Source organism: Crinia signifera, chromosome 4 (genome assembly GCF_055691185.1).
Source record: "Crinia signifera chromosome 4, ASM5569118v1, whole genome shotgun sequence".
Lineage (NCBI taxonomy): Eukaryota > Metazoa > Chordata > Amphibia > Anura > Myobatrachidae > Crinia > Crinia signifera.
The window spans coordinates 135,360,728-135,380,682 of NC_139220.1; the positions used below are offsets into that span (position 1 = coordinate 135,360,728).

Below are 19,955 nucleotides of genomic sequence, written 5' to 3' on the forward strand. Positions count from 1 at the left end.
CTGGTGGCAGAATGCCAACATTTAGTAGGATGCGGTGAAGGAATCCTGACTGGCGCCGAAATGCTTGTATCTAAAGGCCCCCATACACTAGGGCGACTTGTCCTTAGGACAAGTCGCCCCCGACTTCCCCCTGAGCTTCCCCGGCTGCTCCCCGGGGGAGCTTGATTAGATTGCCACTTGATGTGCCATTTTTTACATGTGATAAATCATCTCGATTTATCACATGTAAAAAACCCGGGGAGCAGGGGGGGCTGGGGACGCTGCGGGGGACACAGGCGGCATAGAGCCGGGCAGGGGGAGCCGGCGGGAGCTGTCAGTGCTAGAAAAAAAAGCCTATACAATGAATGGGCAGCCTGTGATTGGCTGAGCGCTCTCTCAGCCAATTGCTGACTGGCTGAGAGAGCGCTCAGCCAATCACAGGCCGCCCATGCATTGTATGGGCTTTTTTTTTTTTATTTAATACTGACAGCTCCCGCCGGCTCCCCCTGCCCGGCTCTATGCCGCCTGTGTCCCCCGCAGCGTCCCCAGCCCCCCCTGCTCCCTCTACCGCCTCGCCGCCCCACTAGGTCCCAAGTCGGGTGGTCGGACGTGCAGCAGGTCCGACCACCCGACGCAGATCCGATGCGCACGGGACCGCGCATCGGATCTGAGGGGACATCAAAACTAGCCGATTTTGGTCCGATTTCGGCCAGATCCGACTGATCTGGCTGAAATCTGACCAAAATCAGCTAGTGTATGGGGGCCTATACTCTCCAACATCTGAGGGGAAGAAATTTTTACACAATCATAAAGGGGCGGGGCCAGTGGGAAAGGGGGCGTGACCAAGCCCCCTTTCCTATACTTTCAATGGTACAGTCAGTTCCTTATATGACAATTGTATGTGGCAATCATCAATGGTGACCCTGCATATGATAAACCATCTAGTGACCCAGCTATCGGAATTACACACGACTGCAATATCATGCTCACCATTACAACTTGCTAGTTGCTGCAGTGTAGTGAGTCAGTGCTGCTACATGCTCCTTCAGGCAGGCTCCGACGATCCAATCCCCCAGAGTCATGCGCTGGCCACTGCACCCCACACAGAGCACAGAAGCTCAGCCTCAAACAGCAGCTTTGCGGCCAGAACCACTGTGCATGTGGAGAGGGCTGAGACAGTCCTTTAACCTGAGTGAGCCGGGTCTGCGATGCCAGTGTGTGACTTCATGACGCTGGCATGGGACCCGCAATGCACTCTTGGGAACGGGTGCTCTGGACCAGGGGAGAGCGGTGCACCACAGTGTCACACCGAGCGGAGGAGCCAGGAGAAGGATGGAGTCGGGGTACCAGGGACTGACAGGAGCCGGGGGGAGCCAAGCCAAAATAATCGGTACAATCTTCATTTGCCGGTAAAGACCGTAAAAAAATGGTACTGCACTGGGAAATTCGGTACAGTTGGAGGGTATGTTGTATGTCTCTTTTATGTTATACAGTATGGTTTCCTTGAATTAGCTTTTATGACAAAGGCTAAGACAAGCTTTGTACTGTAGAGGACCTGCTGTAAGGGAAAGCAGAGACGTATTAGATATAGCTGTGTTTATAAACTTGGATAAAATAAAGGGCAAATAGTTTCTTACAATTCCAGATCTCCAACAGCCCATTAGTCAGAACAGAAGGGGTGGTGCTGGGTTGTCATATGGCAACCAACTATGTAAATTGGATTGTGACTTTGCACCCTGACATAATACTATACACATAACGAACTTCACTTGTGTATATCCCTTTTCCCATTGATAGGTCACAGTCTGTAATGAGAGAGATGTTATATCCTTAAACATTAGATGGACTACTTAGAAAACCGTATTCATCTGAATCCAATTAAACACAGCTACAAGTATATGCCCTTGTTACAAAGACTGCACACATGGCATTTTCATTCTGAGCTATTTTTAGTTAATCTCGTAGCATTATACTTAAAACAGTTATATTATTATGAGATGTGTACAATGAGATGTGTAATTCATAAAAGGCTTCTAATATGTTCTAACACACAAGGCATGTTCATGTATGTATGTATGTATGTATGTATGTATGTATGTATGTGTGTGTGTGTTGAATCTTGAATTGAATCTTAAACATTTCACATTTTTCAGTGTATAGATTTAATACATTTTCAAAAGCTCTTTGTACAGTATGTCTAAACACAGACAGGTATAGATCGAGTCTCTGGGGTAGCCAACTCCAGTCCTCGAGAGCTATCAACAGTTAATGTTTTCCAGATCTCCTCATAGAATCACAAGTGAAGTAATTAGCTCCACCTGTGGATCATTTGAAATGATGTGAAGTAGTAATGAGTGCACCTGTGCAGCAGCTAGGTTGTCTGGAATATGTGAACTGTTGGTAGCTCTGAAAGACTTGAGGTGGCTAACCCTGTTCTAGGTACTGCAGCTCCTTGCCTAGTACTGAAATGCAGCAGAACAGTGGCATGGCCAACATATATCTGAATATACAAAGTGGGCACAGCCTTTATCCATGCCAAGTTCCATTGTGCTTAGTATTGTGTTCAAAAAGATGCAAGGAAAATGGCTTGTGCTAGCATTGTTGCATTGGAATAATGCTGGGTACACACCAAAATGATTTGGATTGGATGCGATCCGATTTGCATACGATTTGGATGGATTGGATGCGATTCCAAATTGCATACGATTTGCATCCAATCGGTCTTAATTGGATCCAGATTGATTAGATTGTGCCCACATCGTTCTTGTGTATTCCCAGCATTAGCGGCTCACTCGTACCAGGTGCATGGCATCACATGGCATAATCGGGGTAGATGTATAACCACTCATCTTACCGATGTGTTTTATATGTTATAAATTTGACACCGCTTATGAATGTACAGTATATTGAAAGGTGTACATGCTGCATAGAAAACGAAGTTTAAAAATGAGTCGGCTGTAAGCATCACAGACCGCTGCAAAATGAATTGCTGCTACAGTGTGAAGGCACTTCAGGTGCATACCAGAAGGCTTCATGCTCGTGAAGCATTTTCTCTAACAATCCAAGCAATTGGAGACAAGGTACTTGCAATGCAAGTGGACGAACAGTCTTCAGTGTCTTGAGTATTGCAGTAGTACTTTTCTCTGGGGAGATTATCCATTACCTGCATACTGCTGTTCATGTATGACTGAATAGTTATTTGCATGTACAGGTCGGGTATCCCTTATCCGGATATCTAAAAACCAAAATATTCCAAAAACCATAGGTTTTCGGAATATCCTATTTTTGTAACCCCCACTCCTAGATTGTTTTTTTTTCATTATCACCTGTGGCCCTGCTTCCGTCTTCAGAGGCATTCGGGGTCCCAATGATGCATTGGCCGGGTGCACCGGTGATGCATGCTCCCATACCTGAAAAGTGTTATTAAATGGGGAAGGTTGACAGGGTCATAAGGTCGACATAGGGTTTTTCACTGTTTTTTGACCCGAATGTCGACACAGTCGACATGGAAACTGAAACATAGCAGCACTATTTTATTCTCCCACCACGCCCTAGTGGATGTTATGGTAGGGCATGAAATACTACCTTTCAGGACGTCGGCTCAAAAACAGTGAAAAACCCCTTGTCGACCTAATGACCCTGTCGGTCTAACCCATGTTGACCTTCCTGCATGTCGACCTTCAGTCATTGCCAACTTGGTGCATGTCGACATAGTGGTGTTGACCTAATGCTTGTAGATCTAATGCTTGGTGACCCAGTGACCATATCTGATCAAAATGTACAGGGGGCTACTATGTACTTGCATGCATTGCGAATGCACAGTGAATGTGAAGCTTGATTCTGAGAGCATATGGGGTGTTGACTCATTAATATATAAATCGACTTGGAAGGAATAGGCATATTTCACACAAGTAAAGTTTTATTGAGAAACATGACTCAGTTTAACGTATGTCAACAATAGCACTTATTTGTTTTGCTAGGGCTGGTGGGACTGGGGTAACAGGCAGATTGTCTTGTGGGGGGCATTTTCAGTGCGATCGTGTCCTCGTGGCCACACCCTCCCCCACTGTGTAATGCTGGTATTTCAGGCGTTGCACAGGGGGGGGGGGGGGGGGGGCAGGGATACAATGAGAAGAATCGGCTAATTTGGTCCCACAGACCCCCCTGCCAAGGGAGGGTCGCAGGTGACTGCTCACATTCTAGGAGGCTTACCTCACTTTCCAGGGGGTCGGGAGGGGGACTCGAATTCTGGGACCCTCCCGGCCATTCCGGGAGGATAGGCAACCCTGTGTTACAGATTTGCATATACATGCCTACAATGTTATTCAGACGGTATGCAGTGCAAACTGTGCATGATATCGTCACCACATTTATCGTATATTCAGGCATGCTGGAATGTCCAATCATGTGATCAGACTGATTCATGAGTGATAGCTGGAGATTGTACATGTATGTGTATGCACACATATTATGCAGGTCTCGGGCCAATCATACATTTCTTTGCTGATTGGAAAGGCAAAGGTACAGTGTGTATCAGAAGTGTAAGTTCATCCCAGTCGCCCGGAGGCAAGCTGAAATTTCGTGACTCCTCCCCTTAAAAAAAGGAGTGATAATGGCATATGGGTCAGGCTCGCAGGATTTAGACATCTGCAGCATGCAAAATCAGGGTTCATTGGTGGGTCTCATCTCACAATCCAGCAGCAGCAGCGGGTGCACCATCACTTGCTGCAGGGCAGGCTGAGCTGTCCTGTCCCCTATTGAAGGTGTTCCCAGGGCTCATGGGACAAAGCTGATCAACTCTGCAGCAGCAGCGTGTGCAATGCCTAGCTCCACTAGAAGAGCAGTGGTCACCCTGGGATGCCACTATGAACCACACAGGTGCTGCTGTAAATGTAGGGGCCCCTTCAGAGCTTGGAGCACGGCAGACTCTATTGCAGGCATGTCCAACGTTGGCCCTCAAGATGTTGTGAAACTATACATCCCAGCATGATTTGCAATAGTTTTAGCATTCTCTAATAGCAAAACTGGCAAGGGATGTGTAGTTTCACAACATCTGGAGGGCCAACGTTGGACATGCCTGCTCTATTGCCTCTGGTGTATACTTTGCTTAATGGTAGTAGTGCAAGGTATAAAATGGAGAAAAGAAAGGCCACAATATAAAAACTTACCGCCTGATTCAGCTTTGTTAGCAATGCAAAAACACATGCAAATGGGTAAAACCCTGTTGCCCTGCAGGTGGGGCAGATGTAACATGTGCAGAGATATTTTGATTTGGGTGGGGTGTGTACAAACTGAAATCTAAAGTACAGTGTAAACATAAAGCTGTCTAGCATCTGTGGGGTACATGCAAAAGCAGTCTGTATTTACCCTGCACAGAAACAATATGAATGTATTTGTATGCATGGCAACATGGTTTGTTCCAGACACACTATTACTTTCATTTTTGATTTACTGAATCTGGTCCTTTTTTTGCCAACAATACAATTTGTGCTAATAATGAATAATTATACAGGAAATTAGATTTTTCATCGAGCCTTTACTACTGATGTAATATATTTACAAATGATCTGATTATCCTATCTGGGGTGGTATAAATCAAGCCTGGACTACGGATGGAATATATTCCCATATTATCTGTTACTATAACTCTAGTGGTATTACATTTGCACAACAATTCATATATATCAAAAGGTGGCAGCATTGAGTGCTTTTCCCCCCTATGCATTAAGCAGAGCCAACACATTTAACTGACGAAACTGCAATGAGGAATTAAACGTATTCTATCATTACGTTTTTATTTTGAGGGGTTTGTTAAGCATAACACTGCCATAAATTATTCCAGAAGGGAAACGTTAATTTACTTGCTGTATATAATAAGCGTTACGCTTTAATACTAGATCATCATTTATATTGTAATTTATTAAGATTGGTTTAATTTAAAACGGTGAACAACATGCTTTCTACAAGCACTGTATAGAAAAGCTTTTTTTTGTGTTTTTGTGCTTTTAGGTTTAGTAAGTTCCATTTTCCTGTGTCATCTTAAATGCACTCTGTTTCTTTGTGTCATTAATTTACTGCGATTTACACAGCGAAAGACTTGTGCAATAATGGACATGTTCAATAATAGATGCAGCCAAATACAGTAAATAACTGTTATGGGTGATACAGCCTATGAATATTATTTACAATATGTGTCTGTCTAAGTTCTCCTAGGTTTTCTCGATGTAATAAAAGTGTTTCTGCATAGAACGGTCAGTGATAATTCCCTATTATTGCTGCTATTTATTTTATAGAACATCATCTAAAATGTACCTTCCCTTTGATTTTATTGTAACAATAGCACTGAATACTAAACACAGCCTGGACAGTTGCAGTTTTGTTCATTCTAATACGAAGTGGTGTTTGTAGGGAAGATAAAGGTGGTTGTCTGGTGATAGGAGAGAGTGGTTCCGGTTAGTTGACACGCATAAAGGGAAAACATTGGCATGATTTTAAATTTAATGAAGAGAGATTAGCCACACTTGGGGATAAGAACAATGCATCTAGTGGTTTCTGTGGATCATAGGTAATGTATGAGAGAAGTAAAATGAGGAGGAAGTGAGGCATTGCCTTCTGCTGCCTGTCCATCCATTGCTATATGAAGGTACATCATGAGATTGATCATGTTATACTGTATATCTACAGTACATAGAAGAAATACAGAGAATTGATGCTCGTACCATGATCCTTGTAACATGCCACTCACTGATAATTACATGATCCAGGGTTCTTTCTCATGGTGCCAAGTCTATGCTATGGTACCCATTACTGGAATCTAAAGCCCCATACACACTAGGCAATATTGTTATCAATATTGCTCAGAAAGGGGCTCTAGGCAATATTGTTCACAATATTGTCTAGTGTGGACACTCAATATTGTTAACGATGCACACTCCAGCGCATGTTTAATGATTGATATCTATTGATATCTATATTGATTGCATGTTCGGCTGGTCCCGGTGATGTCATTGCATGGTATCGGGGGCCTATAATGTTCAATATACTGTATGCCAGAAAATAGGTTAACTATATCGGACGCAGACGCTTTTGGGTTATGTGTATGGGGCTTAACTGCTGTATCTGCTTATGAATTAACATGTACTTAACCTTCACTTTGCTTGCTGCCTTTTACTGACTTACAATCATTTACTGACCTGGGCTATTTCTGACCAAGCCTGTCTGCTCACCTTGATATTTGTCCTGTGGTCTTTTTCCAAATTTGTGCTATGCATCCTGACTCTTGGCCAGTTTCCGACTTCATCTGTGTCTTGACTTTGTGTCTCCTGGTCAGTAAAGAACTCAAGTAGTTATCTTTGGGGTGTCTTATACAAAGCCAGCGTTGCATAAGACAAAAGTTGCATTTCACGCTCCTGGGACCTAGAGAAAAAAACCCGAAGAACTGATAATTTCACAACATAGTATTAAATGTTACTTTAAGAACTTGGTTCATGCGTGTTACTGTACTCCAAGTGTACTTATTATACCAAGAATTGTCATCTATTAAAGCACATTACCCATTAAATGTAACATCTTTTCATCCTGTTTCATTTATCGGGCAACCTAAGATGAATTGTACTGTAGTTCTTTGCCGACACTTTCTCTTTAATATACGCTTTCATTTTGTACACTTATTCAAGAGAATTACAATAATATACCCCACTTACACATGTCAGAAGAACGAAGCACACAAAAGAACCCCATACTCTAGTTCTAGGTCAGGTGACCCATTCTTTCCTCTTCCTGCCTATGCTTTGTGACATTCCTCTAAGCCAGGAGGAGGAAAGCCAACTGTGCTATTCACAAGACATCTGTTTTATTTCATTAAGGTTATAATTGTGCTTCATTTGCTGCGTCACATGCCTGTCACCAATAGATTCCCATTCATTTCCAACCTCATTACAGTAATTAAATGCTCATGAAGATAGATAAAATAGGAATTGCTTGCTCTATATAGTTACGTATACTGCTGTCATCTGTCTCTCGAGGGGAAAAAAAGCTAGCTGTACAGATACCAGTTTGCTAGTTTATCTCCTAGCAACCAGTGACATGAACACCTGTATCACTTTGTTATAAACATATAATTGTTTGGATATTACAATGAATTTACCACAACTACAATGTTTAACTGACATCCATGACACAATTGTGAAATAGAAAATCACTCGGTTTGACATGTTTTCAATGACATTTCCTTGACTTTATTGCCCTAAAATTCTCCGTTCCTGCAAAACTTTGATTTGTCTTTTATTCTCTTGAGCACCTACACTTACTTTACCAGCACATGTATTCAGAATGGTTAATGCAATTTGTTACAAGCGTAACACTCTTTATGTGAATGATGCATAGATTTATTTATTACTTTTACAAAATATTATGTGTACATTTAACACCGCTTTTTTATGATTCGTATAAACAGGTAAATTATTAACTCTGTATTTGCTAACATTTTCATTTAATATGTGAATGTCGATTGGCCATTGCCCCAGATTGTGCAGCCTGCTCTTATTAAACAGGATGTTTTTGCAGAAATTTCCTTTCAGTTATGCCAAAGCAGATCCGGTCCATTATGCCAATAGGGGCGAAGACCTGGTGGGCTGGACCGGCTGCACAGAGTAACCTGGGCTGGCTGAGCTGTGCAGCCTCCCGGTGCTCTGCTTGGCCATCCGCATACAGTGACATAGAGAAACCTGGGCTTGCTGAGCAGAGTAGCTTCCCAGTAGAGACAGAGGGGCGGGCTGTGGGGCCAGGCCCTGTTGACTTGTGGTATGCCCCTTGAAGCCATGACCACACCCACTTTTTGTGTGCGCATGCTTCACAGCATGCATGCACTATGCACTACATGTATTGCTCAAGTGCCCCAGTCTATCGCGGTGCCACAGTATAATTTATTTAAAGCCCTTATTGGAAGATTCCCAAATGGATGAGAAATCTCATCTCAGTCTGGGCAATAATTAGACCTGATGGCACGGCTGCTAAACTGCACAGTCCTGCAAACAGGTCATCATTGCCCTGCCAGAATGAAATCCTGCCCCATGCAAGTCTGCGAAATGCTTAACAAAACCATTCACAAGCCATTGATTTTTCTTGTGTGTGCAGTGTGTGCAGTCTGAGCATAGCTCAGGACATACTCAGCTGCTGTGATAGAAACCGGCTGATGGGGTCCGGATCCGATGTCACACACCCGCCCTCAAAATGCTTGGGCACGTCTTCAGTTTTCTCGACACTCCCGGAAAATGACCGGCTACCACCCTCAAACGTCATCTTTCTGTCAATTAACTTGTGTACAGCCAGCGATCAAAAAAGTATCAGGATATTATTGCAGGACGGCCTCTCGCACGCGCAACCATTAGTGATCACCCGGCCTGCGATTTCGCATCTGTATAATCAGGTCTGATTAATACCCAAAGATAGGTAAGCATTTTCACGTGATGTTAAAATTATAATAATAAACCTCACACATTTTCTATATACAACACAACATAAAAAAATAAAGATATGCTAATTTGCAGTTCAATGGTAAGGATATAGCTTTCTCATCAAATTATAGAAGAGCTTAGCATCTGACAGTGAGAATCAAACTTTCCACAGTGATTTGTGGGAATATGTAAAATAAGTAAATTATTTAGTGAAACCAGTTGCTACAAAACAGGTCACTTTGCCTTGATCATTGTTTTCATTCTTAGATAATTAAAGGTTCTTGGTATTTATTTAACCATTGTGGGACACTGAAATAATAACATTGACTTGATACTCTAAATGAGAAATCTGCTTAATATTCTAATCACGTGCATGTATTATTCTGCAGATTTCTCTGTTCTCAGGCCAATGTTCTCCTTTTTGTTCCCTGGAGCAAAGTGATGTGTGTAAATTGTCTGCGTAGTCCGTCTTTCAAACCAATTGGCCAAACCTCTGGCCAAGAGTTCTAATCACATACTATGTAATGTCCTAAATAACCAGTTATTACGTCTCCGTGCCTCGGCATGGCATTTGAAGTGCTTGCTATTTGTGTGTTGTAGACAAACTTTGCAGCAAAGTAAAAGCGTTTGATGTGTTAAAATAATAATTTTGGTCACATATTGACAATCACTCCACAAGTATAATAAAGACATTCTGGCCAGAAAGCATTTTGTCTCTAAATACATATATTTTCCATTCCAAATAACAGTTTTTAAGTTCACTTAATGTGCATGTCTCACTTGAGTTTGCTTGTGGCTCATCTACCGTTTCTGCAGTGTGAAATCGCAATAATTATACCATCCTTCTAGCAGGCTGTAATAAATCTGAACTGTGATCTTTACCAATTAAATCGATTTATACTGATGTGCACAGGCATGCTATTAATTAACAATAACAGGGACTTCTGCTACAATCAAACCTTTGCCGTAGATGATTAAATGAGAACAGGCTTTATTAATGAATCCTCTTTAGAATTCTTGGTTACACAAATTAAGTTCACATTGGGAAATATTAAAAGCATTTGAAATATATTATGTACTTAGGTCATACTATATTACAATCACTTATGTTATAATCTGGTATAAAAAGCAGACCCTTGTTATTCTAGTGCTAAACAATGTTTTCTACATTTGACACGTTACCTGCAGAGTGAAATAAAATGTTTCCTAAAACTAATTTCCTCCCTGCAGGATGGGTCCACGTACTGTACAGTTGCTGCTTATATTTTAAAAAGCAAAAATAAAACAAATGAACCCACCCACACATTGCCCAAACCACACCTCTAATATCTTAAGCCACGCCCATTATTTGACAACAATGGGAGTGATTCTGAGTTCTAATAAAAATGTGTCTAAGCCAGGTCACATATGCAAAGATGAAAAACCATAACTGCACGCAAAGTTGCAAAACTCACAAGATAAGGGCAGGTTTTCATCTAGTATATGTGGCCAGTGTGCATCAGGCACAAGTCAAATGCACAGTTTTAATTTAAACCATGTTTTCATTGTGAAGGTCAAAGTCACCATTTATGAAGCCACTCCCCCTTTTTGCTGACTGGCAGGCAAGACCTGCCTGCCGATAAACAGGCGAGTAGGCTGAGAATGGGCCAGGGTCACTTGCCGACAGTCGTGACCTTGATTGAATACCTCCATAGACTCATAAATAATATATGATTGCCTACTGTAAAAGCCTTTATCAGCTTCAGTATTGAACCTGAAACCACCCAATTAGAATTAGATAATGTTGGCAACTCCATCAGGGTTTGTGTATGCACTGGCACCCGCTAATTGTATGGCTTTTACTGGCATACGTGCATCTCTGTAATAGTCTGTATCACAATAATTTGCGTTTTATATAGGCAAGCATATAGATGAAAAATATAAATGTCCACTCTTACCCCTCTTGTAAAACATGCTGTAGAGAAGATAAAGATGGAGCAGCTCTCAATGGAGCTGCCCCTGGCTATAGAATCGCCAACCGCCGCTGTGCGCCATCCAACAGAAGAGGGAGCTGTTCTGTCAGAGCCCGCTGCCGCCCTCCACTGGCTCCCTGTTGCTCCCCCGCTGCTTGTAAAAGTAATTTTATTATACAAAGGATAAGTTATAATGTCAACATTATTGCATTCTGGATGCATGACTTTTTAGTTCAGTTTTAAGTAGAAAATGCTGTAATTTTTTGTTAATACTAGAAGTCGTCATGTATTTTCTTATCTTGATGAAAGCACTCTGGGGGTGATTGTAAACAACATGATAAGCAGCGAAAATTCACAGCTTAGCAAGCCATGTAACTCCACCCGCACTAATGCCCCCTCCCCCCCGCCGCAGTTTCCACTCGCAAACTGTGTGAGGGGATGTGTTATGAAGACACAACCCCTGGCATGCCACTGCTGCAGGAGAAACATTTTATGGTCGCCGACCCTCGGATAATTTCTCTTGCCTTTGCAAATATAAGTCAGTTGGGGTGAAGACAGGGCAGGCGGCTGATATCATGTGACATCAGCTGCCCGCCCCCCGGCAGCATTGTCACGCCCCTATACCCATGGGAATGCTTAGCATTTTCATGGGGATGCCTACATAATGCTGGGTGTTCCCATGCCCCAGTGCTGCCACCACTTCCGTCTGCCCCTTCAATCCCTCCTTTCTGTGTACTGCCCAGCGAGTGAGCAACTCGCAGCAGCCATTTGCAGTCAGCGTTTGCGCATGCGCAAATCCCAACTCTTGGGGCAGGGGCCGAATTCGGATTGCTCCGCATGATCCAGAATCGGTCTCTTTGTTTCCAGCCCCGTAATTGTATATGGGCAAATAATTACCTGGTTTCTTCTACTTTTATTTTACAATAATGATTGCATTACCCATACTGTATGTAATCTATCTGTCTGTCTGTCTGTCTGTCTGTCTGTATGTATGTATGTATGTCCAGGAGAGGATGTCACTTGGAAAAAATAATACACTGACCACAGCCTTTCTGATCATGGACATATACATTTATATTCGGATGGGCACCAGAACATTATGTTCTGTATATTGTCGGTGCCGTACCTTTGGACAAAAAAAAAATATATATATTTATATATATAATCCAGCGAGAAAGCAGCACACCAGCCAATAAATGTATAGAAAATTTTTAGTAACAAGCGTGTCATCATCAGGCTCACAGCAAACAGAAATAAACAGCCCTTAAATACCTTAGGACGCAGACCCTGAGCGCAGGAAATAATCCTCGCTACAGGGCGTGACAACCACCGATGACATCATCAATAAGCAGCCCGACTGTGTTGGGCAATGTGTACTGAGGTTACCATGGACCCCACGGACGCGTACGGCAGAACTCCGTCCCTGCGCCAACGTGGTAACCATGGCCACCCGCTTCTAAATGATCACTAAAGTAAACAACAAAATGTGCATATTTAAAAAAACATTATGCGTATAACACCTACAGTATTGCATGCTACAATAACCAAACAGACATAAACAAATACAGACAGACATATCAACAATACATTCAACAAGGTAATTAAATCACGCTGCTTACAATCCCTTATGCTAAGCAATTAATTAATCTGCTAAGGACAACAGAGCACTACTTAAAGAGATAATTACCAAACCCTAATATTATCCTAATCACTTACACTACTGGTCACATATATGCAAAATTGCTGCTACAACTGACATGCCCAAAATTAAGGCTACAACGGCTCACGTTTAAAGAGACAGTACAGTGACAATCTAGTAATGCAGTGGCGGTCTGGTAATGACCAAACTAAAATGCTGCTAGCTGATAATTAACCCCTTCGCACTAATAAGCCTAGAATGTCCAACAAGAATGTTATCTGGAATCACTGAAAATGAGGTTTAACTTAATAATGCGTTGATACCTGTGGATTCATTAAGCTCCTTAGGGCTTATGTTGTCCAACCTCATTATCCAATATGCCTCTCTCTGTAACAGTTTAAGGCTTCTATTTCCACCTCGTAATGATTGGGGCACATGATCCAACATACGGTAGCGGATGGAAGAGACAGAATGGTGGGCTGTTAAAAAGTGGCGAGACACCGGCTGCTCACTTTTGCCACTATTGATAGCTGCCTTAATTGCGGATCTATGAGCCGCCATGTGCTCTTTAAATGCGCGCTCAGTCTTACCTATATAGGTAAGACCGCATGGACATAGAATCTGATAAATTGTAAATTTGGTGTTACAGGTAAGTGTGAATTTAATGGTTAAAGGCTTCCCAGTGTGAGGATGGTAGAACGTTGGTCCAGGAATGAGGAATTGGCACGTAACACACATGCACGGTATACAACCTAGCGTTTTGCCCGAATTCTCTGGTACTAATGGTTCTTTAAATGTCTTGACTAGGCTGTCACGTAAGTTCCTCCCCCGTTTGAAGCATGGCATTAGACTGGTATCTGTCAAATTTAACTCTTTGTCAGATTGTACAATGTGCCATAATTTTTTAGATTTACAGGTAATTAACTCACTGGACGTGTTGTACTGCTGTACAAACGGTAACCTGGATATTTTATCAGATCTAATGACCTTCGGAGTTAATAATTTCTCCCGAGGGATTGCTACCACTCGTGCTTTAGTGCTGAGCAGCTGGTCACGATCATAATCCCGAGATGCAAAGTTATTGATCATGGTGTCCATCTGCAGGCTTGCAACTTCTATGTCAGAGTTGATTCTTCTGCAATGGAGTAGCTGCGAATACGGCAAACCATAGATACTGGATTTGGGGTGACAGCTAGAATGCAACAATAAGTTATTGCGGTCTGTCTCTTTAGAAAAAAGAGATGTAGAGATCATGTTCAATCTAATGCAGTGGTAGCCAACCCTAGCCCTTGAGAGCTACCAACAGTTCACATTTTCCAGACAACCTAGCTGCTGCACAGCTGCACTCTTTAATCACTGACACATTTTAAAAGATACACAGATGGAGCTAATTAGCTCACTTGTGATTCTGTGAGGAGACCTGCAAAACATGCACTGTTGGTAGCTCTCGAGGACTAGGGTTGGCTATCCCAGATCTAATGCATACATCAAGAAAGTGAACTTCAGATTTACTCATGGTATAGGTAAATTTCACTGTGCTTAACCCTAAAATGTGAGCTTCAATAATCTTTGTCAAATCCAAGGGATCCCCCTGCCAGAAAATTAACAGGTCATCAATGTAGCGGGTATAGAACTTAATCCGACCCGCCACATTGATGTCTGAGAAAAAAACATTGTCTTCTACCGCGAACATGAAGGTGTTCGCATATGAGGGGGCTACCGCCGCCCCCATAGCACACCCCACATTCTGTAGGTAGAACTTCTCTTGGTACAGAAAATAATTTTTAGTAAGAATCAAACGCAGGAGGTCAATAATCAGTCCTACGTCGGGGCCTGAATACTCAACACTTCCACGTAAAAACTTGGCCATACAAGATAAGCCAAGTTCGTGCGGTATCACGGTATATAGGCTACCAACGTCAATAATGAACATCCAAATATCCTCATCTCTTTAAACATGAGCCGTTGTAGCCTTATTTTGGGGCATGTCAGTTGTAGCAGAAATTTTGCATATACAGTATGTGACCAGTAGTGTAAGTGATTAGGACAATATTAGGGTTTTGTAATTATCTCTTTAAGTAATGCTCTATTGTCCTTAGCAGATCACTAAAGTAAACAACAAAATGTGCATATTTAAAAAATCATTATGCGTATAACACCTATTGCATGTTACAATATGCAATAGGTGTTATACGCATAATGTTTTTTTTAAATATGCACATTTTGTTGTTTACTTTAGTGATCATTTAGAAGCGGGTTGCCATGGTTACCACGTTGGCGCAGGGACGGAGTTCTGCCGTACGCGTCCGTGGGGTCCATGGTAACCTCTGTACACATTGCCCAACACAGTCGGGCTGCTTATTGATGATGTCATCGGTGGTTGTCGCGCCCTGTAGCGAGGAGGATTTCCCACGCTCAGGGTCTGCGTCCTAAGGTATTTAAGGGCTGTTTATTTCTGTTTGCTGTGAGCCTGATGATGACACACTTGTGTCGAAACGTTACTATGTAAATTTCTCACATTTGTTACTAAAAGTTTTCTATACATTTAGTGGCTGGAGTGCTGCTTTCTCGCTGTATAACACGGATTGTGTATTGCGGGATTTGAAGCTGTGGAGTGCCGGACCCCATGGGAGAGGGAGCGGGAGAGGGGGGGAGAGGGGGGGGGAGGGGGAGGGGGAGGGAGAGGGAGAGAGAGAGAGAGGGGGGGAGAGAGGGAGAGGTACGAAAAAATCGCACCCATTGGAGTATAAGATAATGCAGGGTGCCGGTCAAGAAATAGACAACAAATTCTTGCTAGGTATCCAAGCTGCAAGCAGCAAAGTCACAGTTAGTAAGTGGGCCAGCAACACCAAGTAAATAATATATGGCTCCTTTTAATTCAACATCAGCCAGAAGTATCCATCAATACATTCCCCTTGCTTGAATGGGGACAAGAAACCTAACCGTCAACGATACCGTTTCGGTGTATATAGCACCTTCACAGGTATCCGCGTCCCCTCGCGGGCATCACAGGTATGCGCCACGCTTCGGGCTCGGTGGGCTCGCCATGCTTCGGGCTCGGTGGCTCGCTGCGCTCACCACACTTTCTATTCTCGCGGGGCTGCTGCGCTCGCCACGCTTCGGGCTCGGTGGCTCGCTGCGCTCGCCACACTTTCTATTCTCAACTCCACGCCGACATGGATAGTGGGGGTATGAAAAGGTCGGAGGACGCATACCGCTGCCCCTCGCGGGCTCGCTGCGCTCGCCACGCTTCGGGTTGACGTTGATCGTGGGGTGGCATTAACAATTGGGGGGTCCATTTCACACTTCAGGGTGGCTATTTGGGGTCTGTGGGACATTTAACATTGTTCCCTATGTAAAATCGGGTCAATTGGGCCATTTAACATTGTTTCCTATGTAAAATCGCGGTAATCGCGTCAGTCGCATCGCATGCGATTTTTTGGTCGCATGCGATGCGACCGACGCGATTTACATTTTAACATGCATTTCTATGTAAAATCGCGGGCATCACATCGGTCGCATCGCATGCCATTATAATGGCATGCGATGTACATGCGATGACCGCGATGGGCGCCGTTCTAGGTGAAGAGTACCTTTTTTTTTATCTGTCCTCATTATAGTGATAGTACATTTCACATCTTTCTTATTTCACATAAAATCAGGCACTGCCTTGAACCTTTATTGTGCTTCCATTATTTTCTAGTGCTACTTCTTTACTATTGAATTTGGTCTCTGCAAACAAGATGGACAGCTACGCGCGTATGGTGCTGGGCTCCTGTCTTCTATTGGGGAATTGACGGTAAGTAGAAGGCTATTCTACCAGCACATTCTGTATGCATTGTTGTACATAATTGCACAAAATGCCAAATACAATGGGTAACAATACCCTTCAAACATACAGTATAGGAGTAGGTCATTCCTAGTTCTCTTAAAGTACTGTACGCGGGGCAGATTGGGAATTAAAAGTGGAAGTGGCCCGATATGGGCAGCACCAGAGGTGTAAAATACAGTTTGGCCATGGCAGCATCACTGGATGCAGTGGTGGAACTACAGAGGGTGCAGGGGGTGCAGCTGCTATGGGGCCCGGCAGCTGGGGGCCCAAGGCCCCATGGACAGAAAGCACTCCCCCGCACCATGACCATGCTGCTTAGTAAATGTATTACTATTAAAAAAAGCTGCCACAGCCGCCTTATACGCAGCTCGCGATGTGCGAAGAGGGGGCCACACTGCGCTGGAGGAGAAGTCAGGCGGAGAGTCGGAGGATTGATGATGTGCAGTCGAACACTTTGTATGTACAGTATGTATGAGAGTGACACTGTATTTATGTACAGTACAGTATGTATGAGTGGCACTGTATGTATGTACAGTATGTATGAGAGCGGCATTGTATGTATGAATGAGAGCTGCACTGTATGTATGTATGTACAGTATATATATGAGTGGCACTGTATGTACAGTATGTATGAAAGTGACACTATGTACAGTATGTATGAGTGTCTCTATGTATGTACAGTATGAATGAGAGTGTCACTGTATGAATGTACAGTATGTGAGAGAGCGGCACTGTATGTATGTACAGTATGTATGAGAGTGTCACTGTATGTATGTACAGTATGAATGAGTGGCACTGTATGTATGTACAGTATGTATGAGAGCAGCACTGTATGTATGTACAGTATCAATGAGGGAGGCACTGTATGTACGTATAGTATGTATGAGAGCGGCACTGTATGTATGTACAGTATATATGAGAGCGGCACTGTATATATGTACAGTATTTATATGAGTGGCACTGTATGTACAGTATGTATGAGAGTGTCACTGTATGTATGTATGAGAGTGTCACTCTATGTATGTACAGTATGAATGAGAGCAGGGGCGTAGCTAAGGGTTCATGGGCCCTGGTGCGAAAGGTCAGCTTGGGGCCCCCCTACATACAACAAAATTTAAAAAAAAAATTCTAAAAAAAAAAAAAAATCCACCTTGATAATGATATATATTCAGTGGCAAACGCAGGATTTTTAAAGCACAGCCGTTATGAGTGAAACTTTTTTTGCTGGAAATATATATTAATGGCATCCTGTAACGAAACTGAAACATCTGGCTCTGGTGCCAACTACCCCTAAAGGAAACAATATCAACCTCTACATGGACAAAACTGAGCAGACTATCTGCTAAAGGGCATAGTTTTGTACTCCTATGCCCTTTATCAAGATATAAACACACATACACTGTAAACACAATTCTCTCTCACTCACACACACACACTGTAAGCACCATTCACACACACACTGTAAGCACCATTCACACACACACACACACACACACACACGCTGTAAGCACCATTCACACACACACACACGCTGTAAGCACCATTCACACACACACACGCTGTAAGCACCATTCACACACACACACACACACACACACACACACACTGTAAGCACCATTCACACACACAATGTAAGCACCATTCACACACACACACACACACACACACACACACACTGTAAGCACCATTCACACACACAATGTAAGCACCATTCACAGACACACACACACACACACACACACACACACACACACACACACACACTGTAAGCACCATTCACACACTGTAAGCAGGATTTACCTGCTGCAGTCCTTCAGTAGTGGCAGTCAGGCGGCTGCCACACTGGTGCTTCTTTCAGCCCGCTGGTGCACCCTGTCACGCTCTCCAGTACTTAGTGCGCGCACAGAGACAATGCAGGCGGGCCGCGGGTCCTCCGCATGACGTCAGCGCCGCGGCACCCGCAGTGCTGAGTGATCAGGGGGAGAGCTTCTTGGGACCGGGTGAGCAGGCAGGCCGCCGGCGCCGGGCAGAACAGCTGCCGGCGCACGCTGCCCTTTATCATGTGAACATATTAGTGATAGAATATTGCACAGCTCATTTGCGGAGGGGGGGGCGGGCCGGCGGCGCCAGGTGTCCAATCTGCGCTCCAGTGGCTCCGCCCTCCCTACGCCTCTGACCCTCATCCAGGACGGCCGGACAGTGGCGGGGGTTGGGCCCCCCTGGCTCAGGGGCCCGGTCGCAGGTGCGACCGCTGCGACCCCTGTAGCTACGCCACTGAATGAGAGTGTCACTGTATGTATGTACAGTATGAATGAGTGGCACTCTATGTACAGTATGTATGAGAGCAGAACTGTATGTATGTACAGTATTATTGAGGGCGGCACTGTATGTACGTTTAGTATGTACAGATGGAGCCGGGCTCCCTCTTGCTGGCGAATCATCAGAACGTCACCGCCGGCGATCCGCCATCAGCCCGGCTCTCATGTCCGTGCGCCGGGGCGACGGTACCATGTACGTCTCCGCTTCAGGGAGAAGGACAGGGTTAGGGGGGGGTGCGGGGAGGCGGTGGGGACCCGGGTGACCGCCGTCAAGCCGGCGGGGACCCGGGGGAAGCCGTCGGAAGGGGACGTGCACGCATCTCGTGCGCGCGCGTCCCCTCTCGCAAATACAGATGGCGGGTGGCGGGGATGGCGGATGGCGTCGCCATCACCATCCCCTGCAAAGAAGAGCCCGGCTCCATTTGTATGAGAGCGGCACTGTATGTATGTACAGTATGAATCAGGGCCGGCAACAGAAATCTTGGGGCCCTGTACACTGATATTTCTGCCCCCCCCCCCCCCACACACACACATTTGTAACCTGGGTTATTGCCGGGTCGAGGTGCGATGTGAAAGCACCAAACTGAATAACCAGGGTCGACGAACCTAACATTTCAACTCTGGTTATAAGAAGGGTTAAACCCGGGTTGCCCTGTGTATAATGGTCGACCTGGGTTTAGTGGGAAAGGGATGGACCCGGGATCATAATAGCGGGTCTGACTCTGGATAGTAATCTGAAAGAGAACCTTAGACACACTGCAGCAGGACTGTGCACACCGT

The 19,955-nt window shown here is 44.1% G+C and overlaps 1 protein-coding gene across 1 annotated transcript in view; it reads left to right on the top strand.

Moving 5' to 3' along the window:
* The window catches only part of TPH2 (tryptophan hydroxylase 2), a 252,840-nt gene that overhangs the window by 217,101 nt on the left and 15,784 nt on the right, over nucleotides 1–19,955 (top strand). The window contains exon 9 of the mRNA XM_083182554.1: nucleotides 16,729–16,824. Coding sequence (XP_083038680.1) covers nucleotides 16,729–16,824 — 96 coding nt within the window. The remainder of the gene's footprint in view (nucleotides 1–16,728; nucleotides 16,825–19,955) is intronic.